General features: G+C 41.8%; 1 protein-coding gene across 4 annotated transcripts in view; it reads right to left on the bottom strand.

Annotated features, from left to right (window-relative positions):
* Positions 1-299: 299 nt before the first annotated feature.
* Positions 300-13532, bottom strand: part of XPNPEP1 (X-prolyl aminopeptidase 1) — a 29590-nt gene continuing 16357 nt past the window's right edge. For all 4 annotated transcript variants that reach the window (XM_052677140.1, XM_052677143.1, XM_052677142.1 and 1 more), the window contains exons 11-21: positions 11247-11336; positions 10112-10162; positions 8888-8946; positions 8153-8230; positions 7552-7623; positions 5807-5867; positions 4906-4975; positions 3575-3748; positions 2657-2733; positions 1893-1991; positions 300-871 (exon numbers count right to left, since the gene is read on the bottom strand). In XM_052677140.1, coding sequence (XP_052533100.1) covers positions 743-871; positions 1893-1991; positions 2657-2733; positions 3575-3748; positions 4906-4975; positions 5807-5867; positions 7552-7623; positions 8153-8230; positions 8888-8946; positions 10112-10162; positions 11247-11336 — 960 coding nt within the window. In that variant the 3' untranslated portion in view covers positions 300-742. The remainder of the gene's footprint in view (positions 872-1892; positions 1992-2656; positions 2734-3574; positions 3749-4905; positions 4976-5806; positions 5868-7551; positions 7624-8152; positions 8231-8887; positions 8947-10111; positions 10163-11246; positions 11337-13532) is intronic.

Below are 13532 nucleotides of genomic sequence, written 5' to 3'. Positions count from 1 at the left end.
GCCAAGGGTTATACAAGTACTCAGTACATCGTAACAATAGACAGAAGTACTGGCCTGAGAGCTCCACAGGCACAACCCTCTGCATCACCAAATCCCTTCCACGATCTGTCACAAAGCATAGACAGAACTGACAGCTCCTGTCAGGCCTTTTCATAACATCTGCCCTGTTCCTAGCACAAGGAAGCTCTATGTGTATTTCTTCACTGTCTGAGCTGGATACACACATTAGGGTGGAATTTTCTGGTTCTTGCCCTTCTTCAGGCTGTCAAACTCAACGCATCACTGACTGCAAGAAAAGGTAGAGTGAATAACAGGTTGGAAACTTTTATTCAGTAATCAGTCCTGCTGTGTGGGTAGAATCTTAGCAACTGGAACCCAAGTATGTAAAAATACTGAGTTTTCACAGTGAAAAAAACAGACCATATAAAATATTCCAGTATTATCTCTTACAACCATTATTTCAAGATCCTCCATTTTAAAAGCAACATGCTTGTGTATTTTATTTGCTTTCTATTCTCAACCTTCCCCTCCCTCTCAAAAAAAGTGTTGAGTCAGTAACCCTTCTTTCCCTCCCTTTGCCTGCACGCGATGGGAAGGAGAAAAACACTGAACAAAATGCCCCTCCTGATTTCCAAAGGTTTACTGAAGAACTTTCTCCCAGTGGTGTCAAAGGCCAAGATGATGTAGATTGCTGTGACACCCAGCAGTCCTGATGTTCCACGTACCAAAGACAACCATGGTGCTACTGAACTCTGATTAGAGGCTCTGTCTCCCGGATGAGCCATCGAAGAGCTTCATGTCGACCCTGCCTCTCCAGTTCTGCTCCAATTACTTCCCGGCACTTTTGATGATAGTCATTCACCCAGTTACACTAGAGAAAAGGAGGGATACAACATTCAGTACAAACACAGAATAGCTGGTGGCTGTACACAGCTATAAAGGCAACGACATTAGTAGGGCATTGTGCCCTTTGGAACTGGGCTGTGAGGCTGGGATGGCACCCTGTCCCAGAGACAGATCCCCAATGCATTCTAGTGACTTGCAGATTTGATGAGAGAAGGAACCAAAACAATTAGTCCTGGGTTTTCAGAGGTGCTAAAGTTCAGTTCAAATGACTGCTCAAATAAAATCTGCAAATCGCTGCCTCCAACAAGTCAGAATAGCTACCTTGGCACAGTCTAATTAAAAGCTTTGCACATTCGTAACTCTGAACAATGCACTGCTGAGATACAAGTTGCCCTATTGATCTCAACAGGTAACCTTAAGGTAAATCTTGGCACTGTTCGCAGTCCTCTTCAGATAAAGGAAACGTAAAATGGAATTATCATTCAGAATAGCAGGATAAGCTGAAGAAAAATGAACAGTATGATAAGAATCAGCATGAAACACACCAAGGTGAAGGTAATGGGAAACTAAAGAGAAAGCTATGGTATAAAGCTATTTAGGAAATAAATGCTGCTGAGCAAGTATGACTGATGTCTGCCCAGAGGCCATATGCACTGCAAAATGTGGCACTGCTGAATGGGACAGATCATGATCAGATACAGACAGCAACATGGGGCAGTAATTAGCGTAAGTCTCCGGGGAGACAGCACCAGAGTCTGAAAATGAATGCAGGAGCCAAAAAAGACAACACATGAAAACAGAAAATACAGTATTAAAGCATCACTGGAAGGCCCTCGCTGCCTTCATCACAGAATAATTCAGATAAGAATTCTGAAGTCATCTATTCCACCCAGCCACCCACAACTGGATCAAGTTGAAAATGAAGTCAGGTTCTTCAAAATCACTCTCTGAATCTTCCAACTAGAACAGAGGACAATGGTTCATGTAATTAGAACAACACAGTTCTAGTGTATAGAAAACAGTGGAAACCTGCTCTTTTCACTTACCTCTTTTTGTGTCAGCAAGCTAACATCAATCATTTTTGTCTGAATTGGAACCAGTGTTAAGGGTTCAAAAGTTAGGCTTCCTCTGTTTTTGAAGTTGTACTGCAAAAGACAAATGAAGTTGCAAATTTTTAGAAGTTGCTCTAGCAAGATCATACTGTTCAGCTCATATCATCACTGACCACTAGAAAAATACCCTCATATCATTCAGATAACAAGGTAGCAACTTACCAAAAACTTTTTCCTCATATATCAAAGAGATAATCTCCAAATAAATCTTTGTCATTTCTTTCAATAGTCACTTTCTAAAGACCATGTCCCAAGTCACAACTGTACAGGACTTGATGACCACACAGTAACTTCCAATCTGGCACTTCTAAAAGCATATCCCAACCAGACCTGAAATTATTATGTCAAAATCTATCTGTGGGTTTGGTTCTACTGCCAGGGGGACTGATCTGACATCAACTAATGCTACAGCAATAAATCCAAGTGGCTGCATTAAAGAAGGTTCTGGTCTTTGATACCCAGACAGAAAACATTTTAGAACAACTCTCAAATACGTATGTTAACCCATGGAAACTCTGCTGAAGCAGAACTGTCTTCTGTATCTCCATTAACAGAGGAGACTTAGAAACAGTCTTCACCAAAGCAGGGTTTTGGTGAGCAGCAGTCTTGAGTAGGACTAACTGTCCACAGCACTGTCCCACCTCAAGTTTTATGACACTGAGTCATGAAGAAAGGTACAACTTGTGCAGGTTATTCACCTTGGTTTCAGCAGGGATCACAAGGACAACATTTTCTATTCGGATCCCGAAGGACCCATCCTCATAGTACCCAGGCTCTGTAGAAACAGACAGTAATTAACCAAGACACACAACTACACTATGAAAGCGCTTATTCCCTATGGCAAAACTTCCCCTTCATAGCTTTAGTTCACTGAGGTTGCTAAACAATCTTGACATCAGGCACCCAGAGAGGCAAACAAATTTCTGACTCTACTTAATCTGCACAGAAGCCCCGAGCAAGGTGACAGCAGAAGTTCTCAAAGAGAGGAGAAACCAGACAGACAGCCCTCAAGCTCAGAGAGTTTCCTTTCAAGTCAAGAGAGAGCACCAAGTACATGTTCCAAGTACCAGAAACTCTGTAAGCCTTCATCTCTTTATAAAAGGCCAATAGGAAACCCTCTTTCCTGAGGTTATTTTAGAGTTCTCTCCTGACTCCCTGAAAGACTTGGCAGTGCTGAAGGAATGCAAGTCTTTTAGTAAAACCCACAAGGTTGTTTATTTCTTACTGCAAAAATAAGGCATGTATTAACTATTTCAAATTACCCATAGCATAGCTCCTGAAAATCTCATGTTCACCATGTTCTGTAGCCAGCTCTTCCACTGCAGAATGGGAGGCAGCGTGCCAAAACTACTATGGTCAGCAGCACAGATCTGCTGAGGTTTGCACTTTACAAACAAGGAAGCAGGTCTGCAGAACTCAACTGAAAAGATGCTTTATGGTGACAGCTAAAACCATAGTGTCTTTACACAGAAAGCTTAAGTGACAAAGTAACAAACTGAGGAGGCAGGACCAGAGCTTACGATCACATCCTCCCTTCACCACTGAGTTACTTTCCCTGCATCTTAAGATCTTGGTCCCTCCCTCAATAGCCAGAAAGAATTGTCAATGTTAAATACCATCAGAGACGATCATGCCAGCCTCCAAGGGCTCATCTGCAAAGGTTTTGTAGCTAATGCCGCAAGGACCTTCATGTACATTTAGGAAAGAGCCAACTCCATGTCCTGTCCCATGCAGGTAATCCAAACCACAGTCCCACAAGGCAGAACGGGCAAAGGAATCTAGAAGGTGACCTGCAGGCCAAGGGGAAGAGACACACATGGAAAGAAAACTTGATCAACTCAGGCTCAAGTCAGGCTTCCTCACAGACTGATAATCACATCGAGGGTTCAAACCTGGAAAATGCACAAAGAAAACAAAATTTTTAAAAGGGGAAAAACAAAAGTCATTGGTTTGTCAGAAGTTATAGAGCAGAAGTCTGCCATTCAAACTCATCCTCATTGAAAGAACCCCTCTCCCATTCAAGTTGCACAGCTCTTCAGAATACAGCCTGCAAAACGTTGCACACTGCTGCTTGCTTTACTTGGGTTTTCAAGAAAGAATCTAGCAGTTAAATGGCCCACAAAGAATTCAGGCAGCTACATGAAGAGAACTTTGTGTGGAAGACCTGGCAATTCTACTTGGTGAATTAACCAGCCAAACCTCTTGCCTGGATTCCATCACTTCAGGCTTTTTCAACCAGAATGCAGGAGATTTCTGTTGCCTGCATGCAAACATCAACCATGTGCAAGTGCTGACACTCTCTGTACTGCTCATTTCAGTTGGAGTTTCGCGTACCAGCAGCCAGATGCTTTTTCCTCACATACATAAGAATGTGAACTAGAAGCCATCCTACAAAGAGGCATGCTAATATCAAGCTTCTGACTAGAGAGAAAAGAGCTTGCAGCATTCACCAGCAGTGAATGTATATCACATGTTCTCCTGCACAAAATCAAATCAGCTCCTCTATGTGTTTTTCTGCCACACTATTCACTGATGAAAGAGATTCCACATTAACTGGAAGAAAATTAGTGAGTCTTTTTGAACTGGAAAGTGAACTATCGCTTTGATAAGTCTTAGAATAAAAGCATAAAGACAATCTCAGAGCACAAAAAGGCCACAGATGTGCTAGGAGTGCCAGTCACTGAGGAACATCACCATCACCCTAGAAACAAAGGGCTCAGAATACCCTTCAGATTTCTCTCTCTAAATTTTCATCACTGGTGGCTGCTAAAAGAAGGGGAAATCAATAATCCAGAATCCAACATGCTGTGATGGAAACAGACACAGGCAGTTACACCAACATCTGCCTAACACATCAGGACCTATCAATCATAATGCTGCTTTCACATCACTTAATGGTTCTCCAGAAGTCACCGTCATGGTCAAGAACCCCAACTCATCAACTTACCTTTGGTTCCATTTGGGAAAATGGCTGCACTCACAGCTATGTGTCCCTTCAGGACATAGGTGAAGCATTCCTGCCAAAGAAATGTATGCTGTAAATAAAAAGGGAGAGACAAAACATTGCCCTTCCCCAGAACAGAAAGGAAGCATCTGGTAGCAAAATGCAAAGGATGTGGAAAGACCTGCTCATTTCCTCCTATGGCGATGCAGTGCAAAAGCAAAGCACAAGCAGAAAAGAGTTTAAATTACTCTGAAGATCTTCCTCAGTTAATATGGACAGTGCCACAAACTCAGACTGCAAGTTTAGCAGCAGGATTCACCTGACCTACATGACTGATTTTCTTTGTGGCTAGGAGCTTCACTTCCTAAGCATATCCTATTTTCATCACTGAGCGAACTACAATAATTGGGTGTTAATTAAAGAAACAATTTAAAATAAAGAAAGTTATATTGCTGAATTTCTAATGTGGACCTCCTCAGATCAGTCTCAGAGTATTTTCTGACACAGTACAGTAGACATAAACCACTAATGCAGCTCTACTGAGGTTTAAGCTAAATTAAACTCCTGTAGTACCCCATGTTGGGCAAACCAGTAATGTGTATCCTAAGCCCACTCATTTTATTACCTTGTAGAGAAGACATGCTATTTAGTAAATTAGAGGTGTATATTTTGAGATAAAAAACAGTGTCATTCTCTGAACACTTTATATTCAAAAAGTTCAAGTCTGACAGCTTCCTCTTCAGTCTTAATCAAAACGTTGCCACTTTCATTATTGAAGACATAGTACTTGATAGATCCCTTAGACAGCATAGCAATAAGGCACATCACTAAATTTAAGCCATCATCATGATTAAGTATCTCAAATAAGGGTCAAATTGCAGAACACGCTGGGAGGACAACCTACCTTTTCATAGGCTGACGGTGTGCCAAAATGCATTGTTCTGGTCACATCTGTTGTACCATCTCTTCCAGAGGCAAACAAAGATTCAGGAAGAAAATAGGAGAAAAAAAGAAAGATCAAAGTGAAAACGCATTAAAAAAAAAATAAAATAACAGTCATACTGCAGAAAAACAACCAGTCTAACCACTGGGTAAAGTTATCTGCTCTGTGCTACATAAGACTGATTGTATAAAAGATCCTAATCCCAAACATTCCTGAACACGCACATTCTCTTTCAAACATAAGGATCTCAAAATTCTTCTCAAATCAGAATCTACGCTGCTCATACAAGTGAATTTGGGTTTCAACTGTTTAGCTGTTACCTGCCCACTTGAACACAATAGAGAAGGCCAAATTTATTCTATTGTATGAAAATTGATTCATTAGCAGCTTGAAGATATATGTTTATGTCCAAATTACAGCTAACAGCTCAGAAGAAGGATGTGTAAGCAGGTTTAGTGTCCTCGTCATCCTCAGGATGCTTTATGCTACTAGAAATTATCCATCATTTGGATAGGATTTAGTCTGAAACGTTCAGAAAGTTATTATTATATTATATATGCAGATATTATTTTGAGCCTGCTGTCAAACACAGAGGCTCTTGAAATAATGAGTTACCTTTGAAACATTCACTCCTGTATCAACACTCTTCCCAGCACATACAGGCCATAGACACAAAGAACTCACAGTTTAACTTCTCAGTGGTGACAAGCAGAGCATCCCTGTCACAATGCTCTGCTGAGTGTCATTGATGTCCAGCTTACATTCTATTCAAAGACTTGCTTTTCACAGTGGCACCAAGGAAATTGCTAATTAGGCCATCAGAGGGGTGGGGTAAAGATCTCATTGTAAAAGCCTTATCAAAGGATGTCTGCATGGTTCATTTTCAAAGCTCTTCCTGACTGACAAAACAAAAAGGCACAGCTCTCAGAGGAACAGCCAGGTCTATCCTGCATCTCTGAACAAACCACTTCTCATACATTTACACTGGTTGAAAACACTACTTCCTTCATTATCTGTGGAGTCCGAGCTTCACAATAAACAGCTGCAGAGAACTGAGGCCACTGCCAAAAGAGCAGAGAGTGCATCAAAAGACATGACACCTGCCCAAAAACATACCTGACACCCAAGTGGCAGAAACTTTGCACCTGAGCCTCTCTCTCTGGAAAGGCAAAAAACTGCCACAGGGCAGTGCTATCCTGCTCCTTTGCCCCACCTTGTTCTGACCTCAATATCAACCAAATCATTACCTTCTGCCCACATCCTGGTAGGGTAAGTGCCTTACTTAGCTGTGCAGGCTGCTGTGTGGGCAGCCAAAGGCTAAACCTGGATAGCCAGACTTCCTCCCAGCTCCCCACAACACTAACATGATCATCAGTGAGCAGAGCTGCAACAAACAGAAACATGCCCCACCGGCTAAAGCACAGCTACAATCACACTGACAAAAGGACTCAGAGAAGCCCCAGTCAGCAGCCCAGAAACTAGCTCAGTGCCTTCTGACTCAATCACCCACTGACTGATGTTCCTGGCTACACTCAGAATCCCACAATCTTCCTTCACATGGGATACAATAAGCAGGATCCCTGCGAAACGGCACTGCAGTCAAAATTACACATCACCATGCTTGCCAGAGCAACTGCGAGCTGACTGTGCAGGGCAGTCACTAGGAGGAGAAAACATAGTGGTTCTGTCCCATTCATCCCACTCACTTGTACTGTGCTCCTGAGTCCAGGAGGTAGATCTCGTTGACAGACAGCGTTCTGTTGGTCTCAGGAACTGGCCTGTTCAGTTAAACACAAAGTTGTTTGGTCCACAGTTTTAAGGCCTCCAGCTCATACCTACAACCCAGAAGCCTTACCAGGCACTCACTTGGATGCACCAGTTCTGATTTTTTGTGGCAATTATGGAAATCTAACATGCAGTAAGCCAGAGATCATACTAAGGAGTTTATTTTCTACAACAAATAGCACTGAAGTACAGAGAATAGATTTCTTGCTTCCAGCAAAGCCTTCAACATCTGTTCCTGGACGTACTGAAGAACAGTTTGCACTTCATATTTGTCCTTCTCAGACTTCTACCCACAAAAAAGCCTTTTTCCATGGACCCTGAGCAGATCAGCATCATAATGCATGCTGCCAGCAGGGAGAGATCTTTAGTTAGTATGCATGGAAGCACTGGTGGAATAAAATAAGCTGGCAAACAGTGACTACACCTCCCTGGAGTACCCTGTTGTGACTCTACTAAGAAGCTAGACAACTCACTCCAACTATGTTTGCTGATGGATGAAAGAAGCAGCAGTGTTTCTCTTACTTGTAGTGAATGATGGCTCCATTTGGACCAGTGCTCGATATAGTAGCAAAACTCAATTCAACAAAGTCTTTCTGTTGGCTGAAAGAAAAGATGGTGATCACTACAGCACATGCAAGAGGAATACAAAAGATGAAGGGAAACTGAGGACAGGGCACTCCATCTCAGCCATCCTCTTAGCCAAGTTATCTGCCTGGGCAAGAAACACTTTGGTAGGGAATCCATAAAGATCCCAATCCTATCCTTTCAACGACATGGAAAGGTTTTCCACCTCTATCCTTTTCTTACATGTAAGGTTATCACTCATACTACCCAGGGAAGAGATGTCCTCAACAATTTCTTCTTTTTACTTACTTCCAGGCATTTCTAGAGATCCTGTTAGATATACACTAGGGTACCTCTCAATACTAATTTTCCATCAGGAGAGAATTAAATCAAATGCTTACATGAGCTCCTCTGTGGTAACAAAGCAATAGTCTTATACTCGAGTGTTATAACCTGCAGCACACCTCATTGCTATCTCAAAAGGAAATCAGATAGGATCCACTGGGCTGGGACTCGGACCTTCTAAGAGACCCAATTCTTCCCCCAACTCTTTCAAATGTTCAAGAAATGCTGGAGTTATGGTTTGTCCTCAGGTGAAACATACCTGCAAGTGAGCTGGATTTCTACAGAATAAAACAGTAACAAAGGAAAAAACTGCCCTCACGAAAATAAAACAGGGGATTTATTTTTTACCTGCGAAATTCCTCTGCTTTGTCTGCAGCAATTATTTCTGTCACTGTTCCCTTTGGAACCTAGTGGACAAAGATTCAGGTTGAATTAGTACACCAACAAGCAAAGAAAATGCTGCATGCTTCAGCAGCAGGACCCCCTCTGAGCATTATGAAACCCAAGCTCAAAGTGGCCCATTTCCAGGTTTTCTGTCCTCATTCCTCAGTAACTACAAACACAAACCCAGCAGTATCGTATGTGGCATGTGAGAAGCAGGAAGCTGCTCAGGGCATGACTGCTGAACCCTGCCCAGGGACCACTTAGTACAGTATTGATTTCTCTGAGATACGCACAAAGTAACAACTCACAAGGCAACATCTCTTCAAATACAAGTTACAGAAAGTTTAAACAGTCCCATCCATTTCAACAGAATATGGTATTAGCAGAAATGTTATGCCTCTAATCTAGAGATGGAAGCAGTTGCAAGAAAAACAAAGGATGTTAAATTTTACATTAAGCATGTGATAAATCAATCTGTGAGCAACTGAATCAACCTCCCCTGGATTGAACAGGCAAAGGAGGACAAGGGAGAGGTCTCACAGCCCTTGGAACAAGTTTCATGATGCACTGAGATGTGAAAAGGCACAGTCTGGAAGGCACCAAATCATTTCCATAGGTGAATTCAACGGATGCAGACAAGCAGGAGCATACCAGCAGTGCAGCTTTACAAGTTACTATGTAACATCTGGAACTCTGTATCTTCACTATGTACTTTTAACTCAGTCTTGAGACAAATGAGTAATCTCACTTTATTTCATTTTTACTGTACATGGCATGACTGCTCCTCTCCATTCTTAAATACCAAATCTGTCCATGCTGCCAGTCAGTGCTGACAATCACTGGAATACCTGCACAGTATTGCACCAAAACAGACATTATTTTATGCTTTGCACTACTAAACCAGCACAAGATAGTGATCACCACTACATTAAGCGTATTCATATCACTCCTCACCTGCTCTGGTTTTGGTCTTTGTAAAATAAACAGGAATATGTTTTCAACAAAACTTACTCAGCCTTGGATAGAAGCGTAATTGAAATTCCCCAAACCAAAGAGAAGAAACCCCACTTATTTCCCCACTTGTATCAAAGGCATTATAAAGAATGTTACAATTAGTCCACCCTAATGGAGAATTTTACTTAGCAATAATGTTTCCAACTTAAAAATAATAATAACAATAATACACACCTCCTTCTCCAACCAGTTAAAGAGCTCACACAGGGCAACAGCATCTTTAATCTGTGTTGAAATAAGCACATGAAAATGGAATTGTGAAGAAGAAAAAAAATATCAAGCCTCAGTACAAATACTGCTCTTGACAAAGCAGTTCAACCTGCAAATTTCAGAAATACAAACTAAGAAGTAACCTGGTCTTCCCAACTTCTGCATCCTTTAATTACTGAAAGTATTGGAAACGTGAAGACAAATACATAAATGTTAATACAGGTTTTCAGCTGGGATGCATCTTACTCTGAAGAATCACCAAGTACTCAGCAAACATGGCTGTATGATTTTCAAGTGTCTTTTATGCATTTCAGCTCATCAGAGGTAACCATGCAACACATCTGGCCATGCAACAGGGGAACATGCCCTTCTCTGCTCAGTGCTTTTTTTCCTTATTAAAACAAACACTGAAAGAACAGCTAGCAGATCCCAAGAAAACAGCAATATGAGAAAACCCCAGAACTGCCAGCTCTACTTTCACTGGCACATTTCTTCTGTTGTGAAACCTTCTGCTTTAAAACTAACACAAAATAAACACCAGAAAATTTCAGCTCCACTGTGAACTTGTTTTGCAGGCAGCTTCTTTGCTTGAAAATGTGAAACATCCTGGGAAATCGGACTCATTTCCAGAGTGTCACAATGGTGATGCAAAAACAGAGCACTCTAAGGACATTAGCTGCTTTTGACAATCTTGGCCTGTATTTGCACCACGTGTCAATAACCACTCTATGCTCTTTAAGCCATGTTTATTCAAGTGGTAAAAATGTTAAGATTTCAGTGAGACCAGCAATAGAACCATCAGCAGAGAAAAAACATCCCTTTGAGGGCTCAGATTCTAAACACTTCAAGTCTGCATGGTCTTCCAACAGAGCAAGGTTGGCTCCTTGTGCAATTAAAATCCTGCTCTCCGCTCAGAGGGAACTCTAACCAAAAAAGATGTGTTTCAACAGCAGCAGGCAACCTTTTTTACTCTGCCATCCAAATTAGTACTTACTTTTTAATCCCAAACGCTAAAATTGAAAGGAAAATACCATTTCTTCCCCTGAAGATAAAACAAACCTCCTGCCATGTGCAAGGAGACTCTCAAGGCTTCACTTACATGTGCTCTTCTCATGCCTTCTGTTTCCAATGCATTCTTCACAGCTTTTGCAATGCAGATGGGGGTATACGGGGTGAGGTACCGGTAAGCCTGCAGCAGAAGGACAGGATTACTTGTGGATTAGTCAGACTATGTAATCCTACAGGTTTAATAACTCAGCCTGGCTGCAATTCATACTTTGGCAGTCTTTCTCAACCTTCAGCACTGAGATACTGATGGCATACTGGGGAATAAAGAGCAGGAAATCTCCTGACTAAAGGAAAAAAATCAACCATCAGGGTAATCCAGGGAACTGAAGGGTTAATAGCATGTCATGAAGCAGGATCAAGACTGGATATGCTAAATATCGTATCAATATCTGAGCTATGGCTTTCCTGTTAATGCTGTACCCTAAAGAACCAGAGACAGCCAGGGAGAAAGCTCAATCCCAGGTACTCAGGGGGAATTTAAGCTATGAAAACAGATCTCAATAGCCACCCTGACGTGTTACCTTACTGATAGCATCAGGGAGCAAAGGGTACCCAGCCCAGGTACTGAGAGCTGGAGTTGAACATGGAGAGCCTGGAGAGCCCCTTAAGGGTCTGGCTCTTGCAGCAGAGAGTACCAGTACTTCTAATGATCAGCAGCTCTGACAGATACTTCAATAGCCCAAAAACCACAAAAAGACTTTACAAAGCTGAGCTTTACATACTATCCTCTTCTGAAAGAAGCTTATGTCAGTGGTTTGAGACAAAGCTTTCCTGTGTATCAAGAACTAGTAACTGATCCCCTTCCACTGCGTGCTTCCCCAAACACCAGCTGCGCTTAGGTTTGAATGCTTGGCTGGTTCTCTGCATATCTTCAGAAATTCATTGAAGTTCCCTATCAAAGTTTTACCACAGTCAATATCAAAGGATGGAACAAAAGTGAAGTCTTTTGCTCCACAGTCCTCTGTTATGCCCCTACGAGGGGGGTCAAAACACCTATGCAAGCAAACCCCAAGCAACACACAGTTCTCATGCTCTCAGTACACCAGCATACAAATAAACACCACTCAAATCTATATGGAAGGTCTGGCAGACCCTCAGCAAAGACCAAATTTGCAGTTTCCAAACTCTTACATTCTTTTAGCAGGAGAGTCGCGCTACTTTAGGCAGAAACTGAAGTATCAAAGAAGCCATGGCAAAATTCTCTCAGAGCAAGGACAAGATTTTCCAACAGCTAGAGTTTGTATTAGATCAACTTGTCTTTTACAGATACCAGCAGGTTCTATTAATCTTCTGTGAAAAAGCGTATTTACATGTAGTTGTAGGCAAACCCGTAAAGGGTTTGCAGATCTGTGTTTAATAACAAACTGGATTTTTGCCAATATCAATATTTGGCTTTGGTGGAAACAGGCAGCAAAGGGACTTACAGCACTGAGGTTCTTCAAAGCACACCAGATCAGCTGCTCAGCTGCTATGAAGTGGTGTAGAACTAGTGAAAAAGACCCAGCATGAGGAACTGGGAAATCTCCATCTCTGTCAGTGCTTTCTGAGGTGTTTTTAATCAAGATATTTCAGTTCCTCAGCTCCTATGCTCTACATCATAGAGCTCCTTGAGGCAGGGCCTCTCCCCACATATACAGAGGGTATCCAGCACTGCAATGGCTGTTTGCACTGAGAAAGGGACCCATGACCCTTTTCTTAATCTAGGCCAGACCTGCTGTACTTGTCCATAGGGATACTCTGTATGAATCAGCTACAGCAACTTACTCAAAGTGGAGCTATTCTATTGACACCAACTACAATACAACAAGAGGTTCTCTAATCTGAAGACAAGAGGTTAACAACGATTTATCCTGGATGCTTCACCAAATCTATGCTCAACAAAAATCTAACCTCAACAAAAGGCAGTGGGCAAAATGTCAGTGCTCTGTATTCAGATGCTACTTGCACCTAGAAATGGATTGATGGTGTCAGAGAATTTAACCCTAAGCAAAGGTAAAATATGCCTGTCTTGCTTATGTACCATGCCTTGTGGTTTGGTTATGTTTGTTTTTTAAACAAATTTGCAATTCTAAAGTAGCAAGCTTGGATTGTTTAGTAACTCAACATGAACACAGATTCTGTTTTGTGGGTCTGGTCTTCCAAGGCAACATCTGGAAAATACCCACTCATCCCTGATTCCTAGCCATACTGCTGTGTAGTGTATTTTTCCACAATATTTTTTTAGTACATGCTGATGTAAACTGGATGATGTTCCAGAGACAATGTGATCTATAGCAAACAAGAGATGAATACAAGACACATGCAATCTGACTTATGT

The sequence above is a fragment of the Tympanuchus pallidicinctus genome, unplaced genomic scaffold (assembly GCF_026119805.1).
Source record: "Tympanuchus pallidicinctus isolate F22 unplaced genomic scaffold, pur_lepc_1.0 scaffold16, whole genome shotgun sequence".
Classification (NCBI taxonomy): domain Eukaryota; kingdom Metazoa; phylum Chordata; class Aves; order Galliformes; family Phasianidae; genus Tympanuchus; species Tympanuchus pallidicinctus.
The sequence above is the reverse complement of the archived record's forward strand: the minus strand, read 5'-3'. Positions and strand labels throughout refer to the sequence as shown.